Source organism: Mya arenaria, chromosome 8 (assembly GCF_026914265.1).
Source record: "Mya arenaria isolate MELC-2E11 chromosome 8, ASM2691426v1".
Lineage (NCBI taxonomy): Eukaryota > Metazoa > Mollusca > Bivalvia > Myida > Myidae > Mya > Mya arenaria.
Genome location: NC_069129.1, coordinates 35,804,599 through 35,821,661, shown reverse-complemented (window position 1 = coordinate 35,821,661; position 17,063 = coordinate 35,804,599). Strand labels below are relative to the sequence as shown.

The following is a 17,063-nucleotide window of genomic DNA, read 5'->3' as shown; positions in this document are numbered from 1 at the left end:
TTTATGCAAATCCCATCTTTGTAGCTATTTAAAAATTGCCTTCTATGCTTTTTGGAAAAACAATGCTCTTGCTACAAATTACCATGGCAGCTCCCATGTTCTCCATGAAGTGTTGGACTGCACTGATAAAGATTAAAATGTTAACCATTGTAGAAGGTTCCTGATGATGTGGCAGTAATAAGTGAAGAGTACAAACGGGCGGTGCGTGACTTAGTGATAATGATTACACCCGCAGCTCCAATGATCTCCATGGAATGTTGGGCAGCACTGCAGCACACAGGGATTGCTGAGAAGGTAGTAATTGTTACACTTGACATAGTAATTGCCACATCTTATTGGTCTGTCAGATTTAAACTACATTCATGATTATCATGCTTAAAGTAGACTTGAACTGATATTTGACATTTAATTATTACATAACGATATAAAAGATTGATAATTTTCAAGTTTGATACAAGATTTTATTGAGATTAAATCATTTTCATAAGCTGGCAGTTTTGTTACAAACTACCCCCATGTTCCGCATTTTCCCAATTACTCGACTGACTTGCTTCCCATGGCGTTGCTATACATGCGTAGTTGCTTCCCTTGGTACTGCCTCTCGGTTTCAATAAACACTGTGTCCGTGACAATTCAGTAAAAAAAACATGGACTTTCAGAGGTTTCCAGTCCACTTACATGGTTCACCAAAATAACGAGCAAAACGATTCTGACTAATCTTTCGAAGTATTCCAATGACACTTGTAATTTGAATGTTAACAAAAGGAAGTGGAACAAATAATATGTTCAACCTGGGACTAATAACAAATCCTACACCCAGGTTCAACCAAGTCAAACACTGAAACTGAAAGTTTGAAACAGTTTCAAACTGACGATAAATCCTGTGGTCCTGAACCAGCTGAAGTCTGAATCTGTGAATAAATCAGTGTACCAGTGCCAGTATAACATGCAGGGGTGGTTCTAGAGTTTCAATTGGGGCTAGGTGTGTTACCCTAAGACTTAGGCCAAGACTTACGCTTAGTACCCCTACCACAAATAGGCAACAGCTAAGTCCTCCTAGACAACAGCTTTGTCTAATCCACTCCTTTGAGCAGATGTGATGTGGGTGTTGGAATTGCCTGCCATCAAATATTTATGTACTTAATTTTTTATAAATAATCTCATGATATAAATTGGCATAACAATTGGCACTACAGTAGTGCCACACAAAAGAATTGCAATGTCAAGCAAAAGGATGGCATAGCCAAGCATATGGCAGTGCAAATGAATTTAGTGGCAGTCATTTGAATGACAAAAAAAATGTTGAATTATGCTAACAACAAAAGTGGTTTAAAAAACCAAGGTTTTATCGATGGAGTTCAATCAAAGTATTTAAGAAAAGGCTGTCTCTAACCTTAGGCTTGACAAAAGAGTAATATCCCTTATATGTAAATCAGCCATGGAAAAGATGATTTGCTAGGCAAAAGTTCTCGATGTCAACCAAATTTTAAATCAAGGTTTGCTAGATAAAACCTGCACAAAATGTAAATCTATTGTGAAATTCGCAGACAAGCGCATATGTTGATCATTCTAAAGATGAGAGAACTTCATGCTGGTTTTGACCAAAGCCAATTTATTCTCTAGATAGGAAATTGGTGATAATTACTACAAACATATGAACATGACCAGTATGCCATGAATTTACTATGCACTGGCAGTTCCAAACCAGTGCATTTGTAGTCTATGGGATGCTTCGTCACAATCTGCCATCCACGTCACAATCTGCCATTCACAGAATCTGACAGAGTTATACAAATTAACTAGATAATTAAGGTACTTTGGTAAGTGTGATATCATCTCAAATTATAGTTATGTTGTTGCATGTGCAGGGGCATATTAATGCTTTCTTTGAAGTAATTTAAAATATTAAAACTGAAATAACCATTTTTATAATTTCAGTTGTCCATTTAAGTTTCAAAATCTACGTACCTAAATAAATAAAAGCTAAATAGCAGTCAGTGCTTTGCAAGATATTAAGCGATGCCTGCATTTGTATACATGTAACTTCTTAGAATATTTAAAGTCATTTGGAAAGATTTGGAAAACTTGCAAATATTTTGAGTCTAAACAACAAAGTGGTCAAGACATGTTAATTTTACATAATGATAATTTTCTTCTAATAATTATTTTAGCGCATATCTATATAATTTCTTGAAAAAAAAAACATTATTCACATTACTAATAAATTTGATTAAAGTATGTATACATGAGCATTTTATGATGTTGACTTAAATTGAAATTGATTCATCATGAAGATGAATCAATCAAATACTACAAACCTTGACTGACCATGCAATGCAAGATAAAATTATACACAATAAACAATATAACTGAAACTTGTTTTTACACTAAAAATGTTGAAAAAGACACTGATAATTGCAAGATATTGCTTGTAATTGATTTTCATTACTCTTATATGTTTCAAATTTGATTCAGTGTTAAACCATATATTTTAAATCCTATAAAATTATAGTTTAAGGATGAAAAGAGCAGTAAAATAAAACAAAACAGCAAATGCTGAAAACAGAATATTTCACCAATAAAATCATAAACAAAACAACATACAGTCAGTTATTACATGTACATCAAATTTGACATGAATTTTTATTCATTACAATATAAAATGCATGTAAACAAGCATTTTATTTATTTTTTTATTTTTCTATTGTTTTTAATGATCAGGACAATTAAGAAATTGAAAATTTTAATAAAAAATATTGCAACAGAAATTAAAGTGTATTCCTCTTTTCAATAAAAAAAGATAAATGTCAAAATTTGGGAGTGGCAAAATACATACATTGTCCATTTCACTCTTTGTAATCAATGCATTTATAGCAGCTGTGTGGTTTTTGTTCACAAAATAACTTGTATAAATATAAACATAAATTTTCAAGTGGAGGTTATTTTAAATAATACAGAAAAACACTTTTCAGTCAGCTGTACAACAAAAATTAAGAATGATAAGAAGTTTGTCTTAAAGAATTAAAATTTTAGGTATTATTGATTTGTCACAATTTTGATAGAGAATTGCACTAGCAGATCCAGTGTGGGGTTTGATTGGTAGATCCAAAAATTTGACCATGCTACGGGCAAAGATAAGAGAAGTACCCGTATGGAACTCCTTTTTAATGGTCATCACATTGTAATTACCTCCCATGTTGAAGACTGTTATCTGTAGCATCATGGAAACCTTGTCCTGTGGCAATATTTAGAATGCTAATTAATTATTTCTCGCTTCAAATGTCACCATAAAACATTTCTGACGCACCTTTCAAGAAATAATGCTTCACTCTCCTCAGAACTATTTAATGACTGATTTGACAATTAACAAAATCTGAATCACTGCGCGCATATCCATGACAACCAATACATTTTTTTACTTAATTTTGTTTAGCTGAGGTGGGAGAAAAAACATCTACCATAGCCGCTCATGTAAGATAGGTTTATCCAGACCCTCGCGCAGGGTGTTTTGCAGAAATTTGGTAAACATGGAAGATACTTTTTTCAAAAAGAGTCCTAAAATATGCCCAAAATGCACCATTTCGAACTGGAAATTGTTAAAATTCAAACCCCACTGCCAACACTTTTAACCAAATACATTTCAGTTCTGAGGGAGGAGCGCAAGTTAAAAAGTCTTTGCCCTTAAGGGTAGTTATTGTTCTTTTTTTAGGTTCATAGATTAAAATAATTATTATTCACTTTATTCCTTAGAGGAATTTTCATTTTTACTTAATGATAAATTTAATAATCAGACTTTTCCATTGAACTTCATGAAGATTATTCTAAGCTACAATCTTATCTTCTGTGTAGATAGTGAATAAGGCTTAATGTCTTTTAAAAAAAATTGATTTTGATCATGTGATGGAAGATGATGTTGACCTAGCTAGGAAGAAGCAATGATATTAGTGGAAGGTGCTGAATGTGTTCTGATATTTGATTTTTAGAGCTTAAGGCAGTTTATTGATTTTATTGGATGGTGCACTGTTTGTTGTTTGTGTATCTATACTAAAAGTTATTTCAGTGTGCAAGCAATTTGACATAGTTTTGTCAGTGTGCAGGCAATTGGACGAAGTCCTGTGTGTGTGCAGCAAATTGAACAAAGTCCTGTCAGTGTGCAGGCAACTGAAAAAAATCCTGTCAGTGTGCAGGTATCTGTTCCAAGTGCTGTCAGTGTGCAGTCAATTATCAAGTCCTGTCAGTGTGCAGGCAACTGAACAAAATCCTGTCAGTGTGCAGGTATGAGAATCAAATTCTGTCAGTGTGCAGTCAATTATCAAGTCTTGTCAGTGTGCAGGCAACTGAATGAAATCCTGTCAGTGTGCAGTCAATCACCAAGTCCTTTTAGTGTGCAGGAAACCGTTACAAGTCCTGTCAGTGTGCAGGCAACTGTGACAAGTCCTGTCAGTGATTATCCAGGCAACATGTTTGGTCAGTATGTTTTTTCAATATTCTTTGAGAAAAAAATATCAAGCTTTATTGATTACAAAGGTTAAACTCTTTTACTCAGGTGAGCGATTTAGGGCCATTATTGCCCTCTTGTTTGTTTTTATTTGTTATATCATTTTTATGGATCACTCCCTTTTAAGCAGATCCTAAAAGTGATGATGTCATGTAATTATGGGGCCTAAAGTCCCCCAACTCTAGATTAATGATTTGTATTCAGATTTATTCTACAACATACTTAAAATAAATAGGCAAAATAAGTGAGTATCGCTGAAATGAAAACTAACCGTTTTTGTATTTAAAATGTCGACTGACAGTTTTTAAAATCTCGAAGTCTCTTTTTGGCCAAAATAAATTGCTAGATTTTCATCAATTTTTAAATGGGGGTATTTTATTGTTTATTTATAGATGAACTTTTTAACATTAGATATGTTATAAACATGAGTTTCTAGATGAACCACCATCAAGATCATAACAATTCCCCTTTTTTACAAGTGAATGTTATACATCAAAGAATAAACTCAGTTCCTGACATTACTGGGCTGATATGCAAATACATACTGGTACACTAGATCAACATTTTTATTTGAGTCAATATTTCTAAGGGGCGGTGAAAAAAAGCTGAAAAAAAGCGCGTCAGGCTATGAAAATCCAGCAATGAATTGATAGTTGCCTTATTGTTGTAGTGTACATTGTATTAGGGTAAGCAGCGGCCTGGTTAGCTCAGTTAATTAGAGTTACATGCTAGCTTTTGAGTGTTGTTTGGCAAGAGTCGAGCGGCCTTCATCCCAGGTTAGTTTTGATGTTAAATGCAAGGGTGTATTGATCAGTCTTTGAATAGTCTTTGAATAAAAAGGGCGAAGGGTGAAGTTTGTGGGTAATTCCTAACAAACATGAGGAAATGGTTAGAGTGCTGTAATAGTGATTTAGTGATAAGGCATACTTTTCCTCACAGATTTACTGATATTGTGGAGGTCATTCTTTAATTCAATAATTATCAAATTAACTCACCTTTTATCACTCACAATTTTTTCTTCCTAAGTAGAGTGCAACACAGCATTCCATTAAAAATGACTTAAAACAGCCAAACAGAAAGCAATATTATGGAATGCTGGTTGTTCCAAATTCCTTTGTTTCAACCTGTCCATGTCCTCCCAAGTATTACAATTGAATGGCACTGCAATTTTTGTTTGGTAAATCAATCCTATTCAACCAGCTGCTCCAACATACGAGCACGAGCACGGTTGTAAAATTTCAAGATCTCTTTATTTCATTTTCACTACATTATTTTGTGCCACTGACTGTCTGTCATTGACGGTTTCTGAAAGTTGTGTTGCCAAGGCCTCCATTTTACATGACTTATTTTCATTCAAGGGAAGTAACACATTTATAATTATCGCAAGGAAACAGGCTGATTTTATACAAAACAATTCGTATCGTCATTAAAACAACCTCGTAGATTTCATATATCAATATGTTGGCGATAACAGAAACCCAGAAATATCTAACATTTTCCAGGAAATTAAAGCAATGCATTGTGATAAATGGTGCGATTGCACTGTGGTATTTGCTGGGCATGCTCACTTAAAACAAAGGGAGACAACAAAGTGTCCACTCATTTCAAGGGCATTAATTCATCTAGACACCATAGAATGGGCAGAACAGAGGCGGGATTTTGTGGTAACGGTAGAAACAAAATTTACACTTCATATACGGTAATAAACTTGAACACGTTGAGTGGAGACAGGTGATAAAATTAAGAAATATAAATTATGGTTTAGTTCACCTTTAAGCGAAATAGAATATAATTATGTACATACAGTATACAACATTTTCAGGATGTACTAGTGCTGGAGGAAAAATGGCCAGAGGTGGATGAGGATGCTGTCTACTGGCTTAATGTCCAGGTCAGGCTTGCAGCTGTTTTTATCTTTTTTATCAGTGATTATCTTGTGGGTTTGCATTGCAGTCGATATAAACAATACTAAACTTTAAATTTTCCTGATTCACTGAGATTGCTGTAAAATTTAAAAAACAACTCTCTAACTTCTATATGCCATGCAATTTCAAGTATAATGTAAATCTGTCCAAGGAAAGTGTGTGTGATGCTTGTTTTCCAATCCTATGTTGTTTTTTGCATGTATTGCATGTATGTTGTGTTGATTGTAATGATGTGAAACTATTTCTCAAAAAAATATGTTTAAACTGAATTGTCATACAAATCATCATCATTTTAATCATATTGCTCAGAGGCATTAAAAATTAAATGCAAAGATTGAAGATTTTCGTGATAGTTATAAAATGATTGCCCATTGTTTTCCGTCCTCAACATTTCAACATTTCCCTTCAAACAACTTCTCCTACTAAAGCACTGATCCAATTTCAAGTAATGTTCCTTGGGTGGTCCTCTTCAGTATGCCTTCAATAAAAATTGTTCCCTGCTGAACTCTGGTTGCCATGGCAACCTAAAGGAAAAACTTTAAAAAAATTCTTCTCAGAAACCACTGGCCTAATTAATCAACATAATTTCACAGAAATGCTTCTTAGGTGACCCTGTATCAAATTCCTTTTGTAAAAAGCATGGTTGTGAGATGACAGGGCTTCTTTTTACTATAATTATGTCTGTATGGAAAACTCCCTAAACCAATTTAAACATAATTTCACAGAAATGTTCCTTAGATTACACTCTATCAGATTTCTCCACCCCTTCATGAGTCGTAAAAAGACATTGCCGAGGGGGGGGGGGGGGCGCTACTTTTCATTATATGTCTAAATGGAAAACTTTGAAAATCTTCTCTTCAGAAGTTATTGACCCGATTTCAAAATAATTTCACAGATATGTTTCTAAGGTGACCCTCTGTCAAATTCCTTCACCCTGTGTTGATTCATAAAAAAACATGGTTGCCACTATATGTCTATATGGAAAACTTTGAAAATCTTCTCTTCAAAAACCATTGACCTGATTTCAAAATATATTCATAGAAATGTTGCTCAAGTTACCATTACTTCAAATTCTTTCACCACTTAGTGATTCATTATAAAAAATGGGCAAGTTTTCACTTAATGTCTGTATGTAAAACTTTGAAAAACTTCTCTTCAGAAACCATTTTCCTGCTTTTAAATTTTGTTCACAGAAATATTCCTAATGTTACACTTATATCAAAATTAATATTTTTTATTTTTTAAAATCATTAAAGCTATCAGCATAAACTTCATGAACTTATTCACAGTAACAATGTGCTCTTGACATGTTATAAAACTGCAACTTAAATATTGTAAGAGTCATGGCCCTTTGTTACTTTTTAAACAAATATGTATTTTTCATGTTATAGCATGCTCTTTTAAAAAAGGGAAGTATGATAGTTTCACATACAGTGTATGGGTGGGAGGTGTCCAGTATGTTGTTTGATCAATAACTTTACAACCCTTAGTCCAAATCATGTGAGCGATTTAGGGCCATCTTGGCCCGATTTTCTTGAAAGACTTTATAATAAAGTACCAATGTTAATATGTGTTAATTAGGGTGATTATATTTTGATCAGGAATGAAACCCTTTACATTGATGAGTGCTGACATCACCTAGCCTTAGCTTGAATAAGAAAAAGGAGACCTAAATACTGCTCACCCTGGCCACACACCTTTGTTAACGTTTTGCATGTAAGCACATTTAAGGCAATATCTCAGCAAATACTTTTTATTGAATTGAAACTTTAATCAAGTGGTCTCAATCATAACAACTACTTAATTAATCAAGTTAGATAACTCTATCAGGCATATAATGCAAATTATGGTCTTCATTATTTGATTTAGAAACACTGGTTAAGGTTTTGCATGTAAGCATAAATAAGTCAAAATCTCAGCAATTACTCCATGTTATGTATTTAAATTTTATACAGGGGTTCTCAACCATCCGCCTTACTTATTTTATCAAGTAAGATAACTCCATTATGTATATAATGCAAATTATGGCCCTTTTTTATTTGACTTCTGGTTAAGGTTTTTCATGTTAGCCAATATTGCAGCAACTACAACAAGTATTGCATTGAATCCTCATTCATGGGTTCTCGATCATTACATCTACTTAATTTATCAAGTTGAATAACACTATTTTACATATAATTAAAATATTGCCCTTTATTATTTGACTTAAAAATTATGGTTAAGGTTTTGCATGTAAGTGTGCATAAGTCAACGTCTCAGCAGTATATTCAGTGAACATCAAAATCTGAGAGTTTTAATTTTCATTGCGTTGCCCAGCCGGAACATCCATCAAAAGCAATACATGTTTATGCATTACAACTAACATCACTTGATTTTTGGTGACAAAATAGACTTTTAAACAAATGTCAGCCTTATGAACTTTTTTCTTTATTCTAATATTTGAAAATAAGTAATCTTATTGAGAAAACTATGATAACTCTTGCATAATTATACACAAATTAAAATCCTTGAATAAATTGCATTTTTCCATCATGTGTGTATTTCACAAATTGCTGATAGTTTTGGATTGAAATTTTACTAAATTCTTCTCAGGCATCATTCTAATCTAATTTTACAGTGGTCCATGCATGTTTCACAAAAATTTTGCAATCCTTAAACACAAAAGTGGCGGAATAGAAGAGGGCGCTGTCTCTGTGACAGCTCTTGTTAATCAAGGAATGTATATTTGATTTGAAATTTGCATGTTACAATTCCCTTTTACCTGTCATTGTTTTTCTATGTAAAAAAGTCAAGGCATTTTGTTTGCCTAGGCATTGTGGTCAGTATGTCTTGTCAAAACTTTGCCCTATAAAAACAAAAGTTCAAAATATTCAAATGAAACTTACAATACAACATGTATATGATGGACCAGTCGCATAACTGTGGCTTTGATAATTATCAACTTATGCCTCTTTTTAATCGGAAATAAAACAGACAAGTGTTTGCATCAGCTTGCATTGCCCTTGTTTTGGATCTTTTCTAAAAGTTGGAACATAAGTTTTTGTGACATTATCGTATGAGTGGTGTAAATTTATTTCCAATATGTTTCAGGTAAACAAGAGGCATACCATTGGTAAGCTGCCTCTCAGCCATAAAGCATTTAGGGCATTGAGTGAACAAAATGTGATATACATTTTAGGGCATGAAGACTTCTTTCTGAACACAGTAAAAAACAATGAGATTGTACATACACAGTTGGTGGTGAAGCCAAACTTAAGTGCTCAAGTGAATTTAAGTATTCCCAGCCTGGAGTTTGAGTTGGAAAACAAAACGAAGGGTAAGAAGAAGGGAGGGAAAAAAGGCAAACAGCAACATCAGGACAGCGAATCTGCAGATGTCAAGCAATACAGATGAAGTGTTTGTCTTTGTCTTCAATTTAGTGTTATTCGTTTTTTTAGCTAACATGTTTAGTGTCTGGTGTCTGTCATCCAGCGTCAACTATTACTTATAGACATCATTCTCTTCCTAAACCGCCTTGACAATTTTGATGAATTTTAATTAGGGATGGAAACCGGATACCAAATCGGTATCCGGATATTCGTATCAAGTATTCGAATACTATCCGGATACTCGTTTCAAATTGGTTTCATAATAAGTAAATTTCCTATTATATGTCACCCACCTTCTGTTATCTGACATAATTGTCCACTTAATTTATAATTTGTCATATGGCACTTTCACGTTTTCATTCATTCTTTCTCAGTCTTAATAATTTATAATGTTATAATCAAAGCTAAACAACTCATTTTACGTCATAAAACTCATGATGAAGACCACATAAACACCTCGCGAATTTGATAGTCACTTCGGCCGAGGTGGTTGCTTGGTTACTGCCACGTGCTTTCGAGTTTGTTATTTATCAGCAGGTTTCATGTTAAATGACGCTTTGATTATTTGATAGTCGATTGTAATTTTATTTCATTACATTGTTTGATTTTATGCAATAACTACAATTTCTGCGGTGTTTTGTAATGAAGGATATACTTGCGGAAAAGATAAGAAGACAAAATGTTTTTGTATTTATTGTTCAGATAGCATTAATTTCTTCATGAATATTCATCAAAAATACGATCGGTCATTAACAGCTTTGATTGCACGACCCTTATCTTGTGACAACCAGCTGGGTTCAAGATAACACCTAGAGGTCAAAGATCATATGACTATAATATGACTATAATTATTGTCCGTCTATATCTCTTGAACTGCTTTAAGGATTTATAAATAACTTGCCACAAATGTTAAAGATATACAGACAATGTGCAGAGCCCATGTTACAAATATCTTGGTTCAAGGTCAAGATCACACGATGACCTCAAAGGTCATCTGACTATATTTTGTGACTGCTACATATCTCTTGAACAGTTCATAATGTAGGAGATAATCTGTTTTGATAAAAAAAAACACGTCTAGTTTCCTGTTGTTTAAATTCAGTTAATTTGTAGCTTTACAATGTACTGGTAAAATGACCACTTCATTAAAATAAAATATATAATTAATATAAAATAATAATATAAAATAAAATTTCTAATTCTAGTTACAATAGTAAAACAATAACATTATGAAAACATTGTCGGCTTATCTTGTGATTGGACGATCAATTCCTACGGATTAATGATCAATCCGTTTAATATCAACTAGTGCCAATTAGTATCAATTAAGCACATCTGAGATCATAAAACAACACTTGTTATTGTAAACAAGGTCATAGAACTTCACAGGGTGCTGCACAAGGACACAATATCACGCCTTGTGCAAACACCCAATTAGCAGACGATTTGTGACACATACCCGCTTCGCGACAGACACTGTTGATCACCTGAAATATTTCATCTGAAAAGTTTTATAACAATTGCTATTTCTCTGCTAAGCTATTTCATTGAAATTTTAATTCTTAACAAATATTTGAATACCCATTTTGGTATCCGAATACATACGTGATATCCGGATACTCGGATATTCGCTTCCATCCCTAATTTTAATGAAACTTCACAGGGATGTTGCTTCGGTGGTGCACTTTCAGAATTGTTTTCAGAAATGAGTTCCATGCAGAACTCGGTTTGCCATGGCAACCAAAAGAAAAAATTAAAAAAAAAAACATCTTGACGAAAACCATGAGGCCTAGAGCTTAGAGATTTGGTATGTAACATTGTCTAGTGCTTGTTAACCAAGTTTGTTAAAAATTTGCCCCTGGGGTCAACACTGGCCCAGCCCCGGGGATCACAATCTTTTCCCCGTACTTATATAGTGAAATGTTTGAAAATATTCTTGCCTGAAGCTATAGACCCTTTAAATGTGTATCACCATGTACTGTAGTGGTCCTCTATCAAGTTCGTTCACATCTTGGCCTGGGGGTTACAAGTTACATATAAACTTATATAAGAAACACATTTTGTTAAAATCTAATAGTGATGAAAAGTTAACTCTTGAAGCAAAGGCTTCCTATATTGTCTCCGTTGCTCTTGGAGTTTACTTTTGAATTAATGTTTATTTTTAGAAACAAGATAATAGACTTTATACTTCATGAATTCTTCAAAATAGTCACTTCTAAGGTAATTAATGTTCTTTTTATAGGCTTATAGGTCTAAGTACTTATTATATTTCTTTATTTTGTAGATGTACATTTTTTTACTCAATAATGAATTTAATAATCCCATTTTTCTATTGAATAGACCATTGTACTAAATTTTACACTCCCCTATATTGTTCACATAGTAATAGTAATAGATCTTATATAAACATGAATTATGTCTCCCCCTCTCTGGGGGAGACATATTGTTTTTGCCCTGTCCGTCAGTCCGGTAGTCCGTCAGTCCGTCCGTACGTCACACTTCGTTTCCGATCGATAACTGGAAAACCGCATGACCTAGGATCACCAAACTTGGTAGGGAGGTTGGTCGTGAGGTGTAGAGGATCCCTATTGTTTTTGGGGTCACTAGGTCAAAGGTCAAGGTCGCGGCGACCCCCAATATAAAAACATTTCTGCTCAAAATCTTGAGAACGGTTTGACCTAGGTTCACCAAACTTGGTAGGGAGGTTGGTCATGAGGTGTAGAAGATCCCTATTGTTTTTGGGGTCACTAGGTCAAAGGTCAAGGTCGCGGCGACCCCCAATGTAAAAAACATTTCCGCTCAATATCTTGAGAATGGTTTGACCTAGGTTCACCAAACTTGGTAGGGAGGTTGATCATGAGGTTTAGAAAACTCCTATATTTTGGGGGGTCACAAGGTTAAAGGTCAACGTCGCTGTGACCTCTAATGTAAAAAAATATTTCCGTGCAATGTCAGGAGAATGCTTTGATCTAGGTTCACCAAACTTTGAAGTGAGGTTGGTCATGATGTCTAGATGATCCCAATTGTTTTGGGGGTAACAAGGTCAATAGTCAAGGTCGTGGTGACCTTCCATGTAAAAATCATTTGCGTTTAATATCTTTATGTCTTCCCCATTCATGGGGAGACATATTGTTTTTGCCCTGTCCGTCAGTCAGTCCATCAGTCTGTCAGTCAGTCAGTCAGTACGTCACACTTCGTTTCCGCCCAATAACTATAGAACTCTTAGACCCAGGAACTTCATACTTGGTATGCTAGTTGGTCATGACTAGTAGATGACCCCTATTGAATTTGGGGTCACTAGGTCAAAGATCAGGGTCAACGTGACCTTGAGGTGAAGAAACGGTTTCCACTCAATAACTAAAGATCCTTTGGGTCCAGGAACTTCATACTTGGTATGCTAGTTGTTCATGACTATTAGATGACTCCTATTGATTTTGAGATCAAAAGGTCAAAGGTCAAGGTTACCTTCAGGTAAAAAATGTTATGTTGGCAGTGACCTTAAGCTTAAAAATGGTTTCTGCTCAATAACTAAAGAAAGCTTGTACCCAGGAACTTCATAGTTGTTCATGACTAGTAGATGACTCCTATTGATTTTGAGATCAGTAGGTCAATGGTCAAGGTCACCGTGACCTTGAGGTGAAGAAACTGTTTCCGCTCAATAACTAGAGAACGCTTGCAACCAGGAATTTCATACTTGGTATGCTAGTTGGTCATGACTAGAAGATGACCCATATTGATTTTGAGATCACTAGGTCAAAGGTCAAGGTTGCCATGACCTTGAAGTGAAGAAAAAGTTTCCGCTCAATAACTAAAGATCCTTTGGTTTCAGGAACTTCATACTTGGTAAGCTAGTTGTTCATGACTAGAAGATGACCCCTATTGATTTTCAGATCAAAAGGTCAAAGGTCAAGGTTACCTTCAGGTAAAAAATGATACGTTGGCGGTGACCTTAAGCTTAAAAATGGTTTCTGCTCAATAACTTAAGAACGCTTGTACCCAGGAACTTCATTCTTGGTACGCTAGTCGGTCATGACTAGTAGATGACCCCTATTGATTTTGAGATCAGTAGGTCAAAGGTCAAGGTTGCCATGACCTTGAGTTGAAGAAATGGTTACCGCTCAGTAACTAAAGAACACTTGCACCCAAGAACTTAATACTTGGTATGCAAGTTGGTTATGTAGATGATCCCTATTGATGTTGTGATCAGTAGGTAAAAGGTCATGGTCACGATGACTGTGAGCTGAAAAATGGTTTCCGATCAATAATTGAATAACGCTTGCGCCCAGGAACTTCATACAATGCAAACTTCGTTTACATTTTCCATGATTAATCAACAACACTTTCTTCTCTTCACTATTTAATATAATCGAATAAACCAAACTTCACTGTTGGTTTGTCTCCAGTCCAAAGTTACAAATTTCATGTCCATCATTTATTTTTTCTCAGCTACGACCACACAATAGGGGAGACAAGCGCTTTTTCAAAAAAGCAATCTCTAGTTTTATACATGTATTATCAAGGAAAACTATGCTGTGTATGTTGGAGGTAGAGTAAATCTGATGTCTTGGTTCTTATTTATTTTGAATAGCTGGAAGGCTTTTAAATTTATAAAAAAAAGAAGATGTTGATTCATTATAAATTGAATTTATTGTTCTTGTTTTTCATACAATTATAGACAATTATTTTTAATACTTCAATCAATTAATAAATAGTTGAGATGGTGTTATAATTAAACTTTGAAAATCTTCAAGTCTGACAGTGTGCAGGTCAAAAGTTGTACGATTATATTTTGTGTCCGCTCCAAATCTCTTGAACTGGTTTTGAAATAACTCGCCACAAATATTCACCATATTGAGACGATGTGCAAAGCGCATGTTTCAACTAGTTCAGGTCAAGGTCACACTTAGAGATCAAAGGTCATATAACTATATTTTGTGTCTGCTCCATATTTCTTGAACCGCTTGAAGGATTTTAAAATGACTTTGCACAAATGTTCACCATATTGAGATGATGTGCAGAAGGCATGTGACAACCAGCTGGGTTCAAGATAACACCTAGAGGTCAAAGATCATATGACTATAATATGACTATATTTATTGTCCGTCTATATCTCTTGAACTGCTTTAAGGATTTATAAATAACTTGCCACAAATGTTAAAGATATACAGACAATGTGCAGAGCCCATGTTACAAATATCTTGGTTCAAGGTCAAGGTCACACGATGACCTCAAAGGTCATCTGACTATATTTTGTGACTGCTACATATCTCTTGAACAGTTCATAATGTAGGAGATAATCTGTTTTGATAAAAAAACACGTCTAGTTTCCTGTTGTTTAAACTCAGTAATTTGTAGCTTTACAATGTACTGGTAAAATGACCACTTCATTAAAATAAAATATATAATTAATATAAAATAATAATATAAAATAAAATTTCTAATTCTAGTTACAATAGTAAAACAATAACATTATGAAAACATTGTCGGCTTACAAATATATCTATTTTAAGTGATGTCAAGTTGAATCTCTGCAAACAATACCAAATAATTGTGATGTAAAATCAATTCTTGTTCTGAGAAGCCATTCCTCTGCAGAGAATACCAAAGAATAAGGAGAGCTATTCTACTCACTCGAGCATTGGCGGCTGTGAGCATCACACCTTGGTCAAGGTTTTGCATGTAGGCACCTATAAGTCATTATCTCAGCAAATTCATCATGTATTGCATTTTGACATGTATGTCTACCTAACTCTTCAACCTTCTTAATTAAGAAAGATTAAACTATTTTGAATGTAATGCAAATTATGGAACTTTATTATTTGACTTAGAAATTCTGGGTATGTAAGCACACAGGTAAATATCTCAGCAACTACTTAATGTATTACATTGAAACTTTAGACATGTGTTTCCAACTATCCAACCTATTTAATTAATAAAGTTAGATAACTCGATAATGCATATAATGCTCTTTATTATTCAACATAGAAATTCTGATTAAGGGTTTTCATGTTAGCACACATAGATTAATATCTCAGCAACTGCTTAATGTATTGCATTGATAGAGATTTTATACAATGGTATTTAACCATCCAACCTACTTAAATAACCAACTCATGATAATTAATTGATATAATGCAGATAATGGTCTTTTTATTTTTTGATTTAGAATTTCTAGTTACGTTATTGCATGTAACAACATTTAAGTCAATATCTCAGCAAATACATCATGTATCGCATTTAAACATTATGATGAAAATTTGCCACTTTTTTGTTCAACTAAGAAATTCTGGTTAAGGTTTTGCATGTACGGTAATCTAATTTTACAGTTATCCATGCATATTTCACCAAAAATTTGCATGGCTTAATCTTTAAAGTGACATAAAAGTCGAGCGCGCTGTCTCTGTGACAGTTCTTGTTTTCTATCCACTTTCCCTTTTTTGTGTCAACAAATTGTAAAAGTGCTGAAATATCTGATGGACTTATAGGGGAAATTTGACAACTGTGTGATAAGCATTGAAAAAAACCCATAAAGGGCTTACACCACAAGGAAGCACTGTTGAAGTGGCTAGTTTGAACAGGAGAACCGTAAATGGCAGAAATTCTGAAAATGCGTGCGGTGCATGGAAAGTGGAAACAGCCTAGTAGAAAAGAGGGGTTGTGGGTAGCATCTTTATGGTTATTTTGAATTTCTTAACGTCATAAAATCATACGTATACTAATTATTTTACATGTCCAATGTCTACTATCCTAAGTACAGGCAGTATATGTCCAAACAATGAGCATTTTAAATTATGTATATTATTGCTAGTGCATAAGTTTTACAGATCTCGGGCTTTAACACAGATTTTATTGAAAACCAAGTAAAGAAAAATGACAACACTGGAAAACATAAGAAAACCAGAGAAAATATAATTGAATAGTTAAACTCTTCAAACTTAAGTGACGCGTAGAGATTAAAACACCCCAATAAATTACAATTTACATGGCACTGGAACATAAAACCTAATATCCATTGTAGACTCGACTACTTTTTATGCCCCCAAAGGTGGGCATATTAAAATCGCACCGTCCGTCCGGCTCTGTAACTTTCCCTTGTATGGACAGATTTTAAAATAACTTGCCAATGTGTTCCACATACCAAGACGATGTGTCGCGTGCAAGACTCGTGTCCCTACCTCAAAGGTCAAGGTCACATTTAGTGTTTATTCACAATTGAGTGCTGCATATAAGGACATAGAGTATAGGTTGTCGTGTCCGGGCTGTAACTTTCTC

The 17,063-nt window shown here is 34.3% G+C and overlaps 1 protein-coding gene across 8 annotated transcripts in view; it reads left to right on the top strand.

Annotated features, from left to right (window-relative positions):
• The window catches only part of LOC128242849 (probable leucine--tRNA ligase, mitochondrial), a 66,308-nt gene extending 50,429 nt beyond the window's left edge, over positions 1–15,879 (top strand). For 7 of the 8 annotated variants that reach the window (XM_052960220.1, XM_052960224.1, XM_052960222.1 and 4 more), the window contains 3 exons: positions 154–294; positions 6,321–6,389; positions 9,514–15,879. In XM_052960220.1, the coding sequence (XP_052816180.1) occupies positions 154–294; positions 6,321–6,389; positions 9,514–9,816 (513 nt within the window). In that variant the 3' untranslated portion in view covers positions 9,817–15,879. The remainder of the gene's footprint in view (positions 1–153; positions 295–6,320; positions 6,390–9,513) is intronic. The other variant, XM_052960227.1, reaches the window with a different exon arrangement.
• Positions 15,880–17,063: the final 1,184 nt, after the last annotated feature.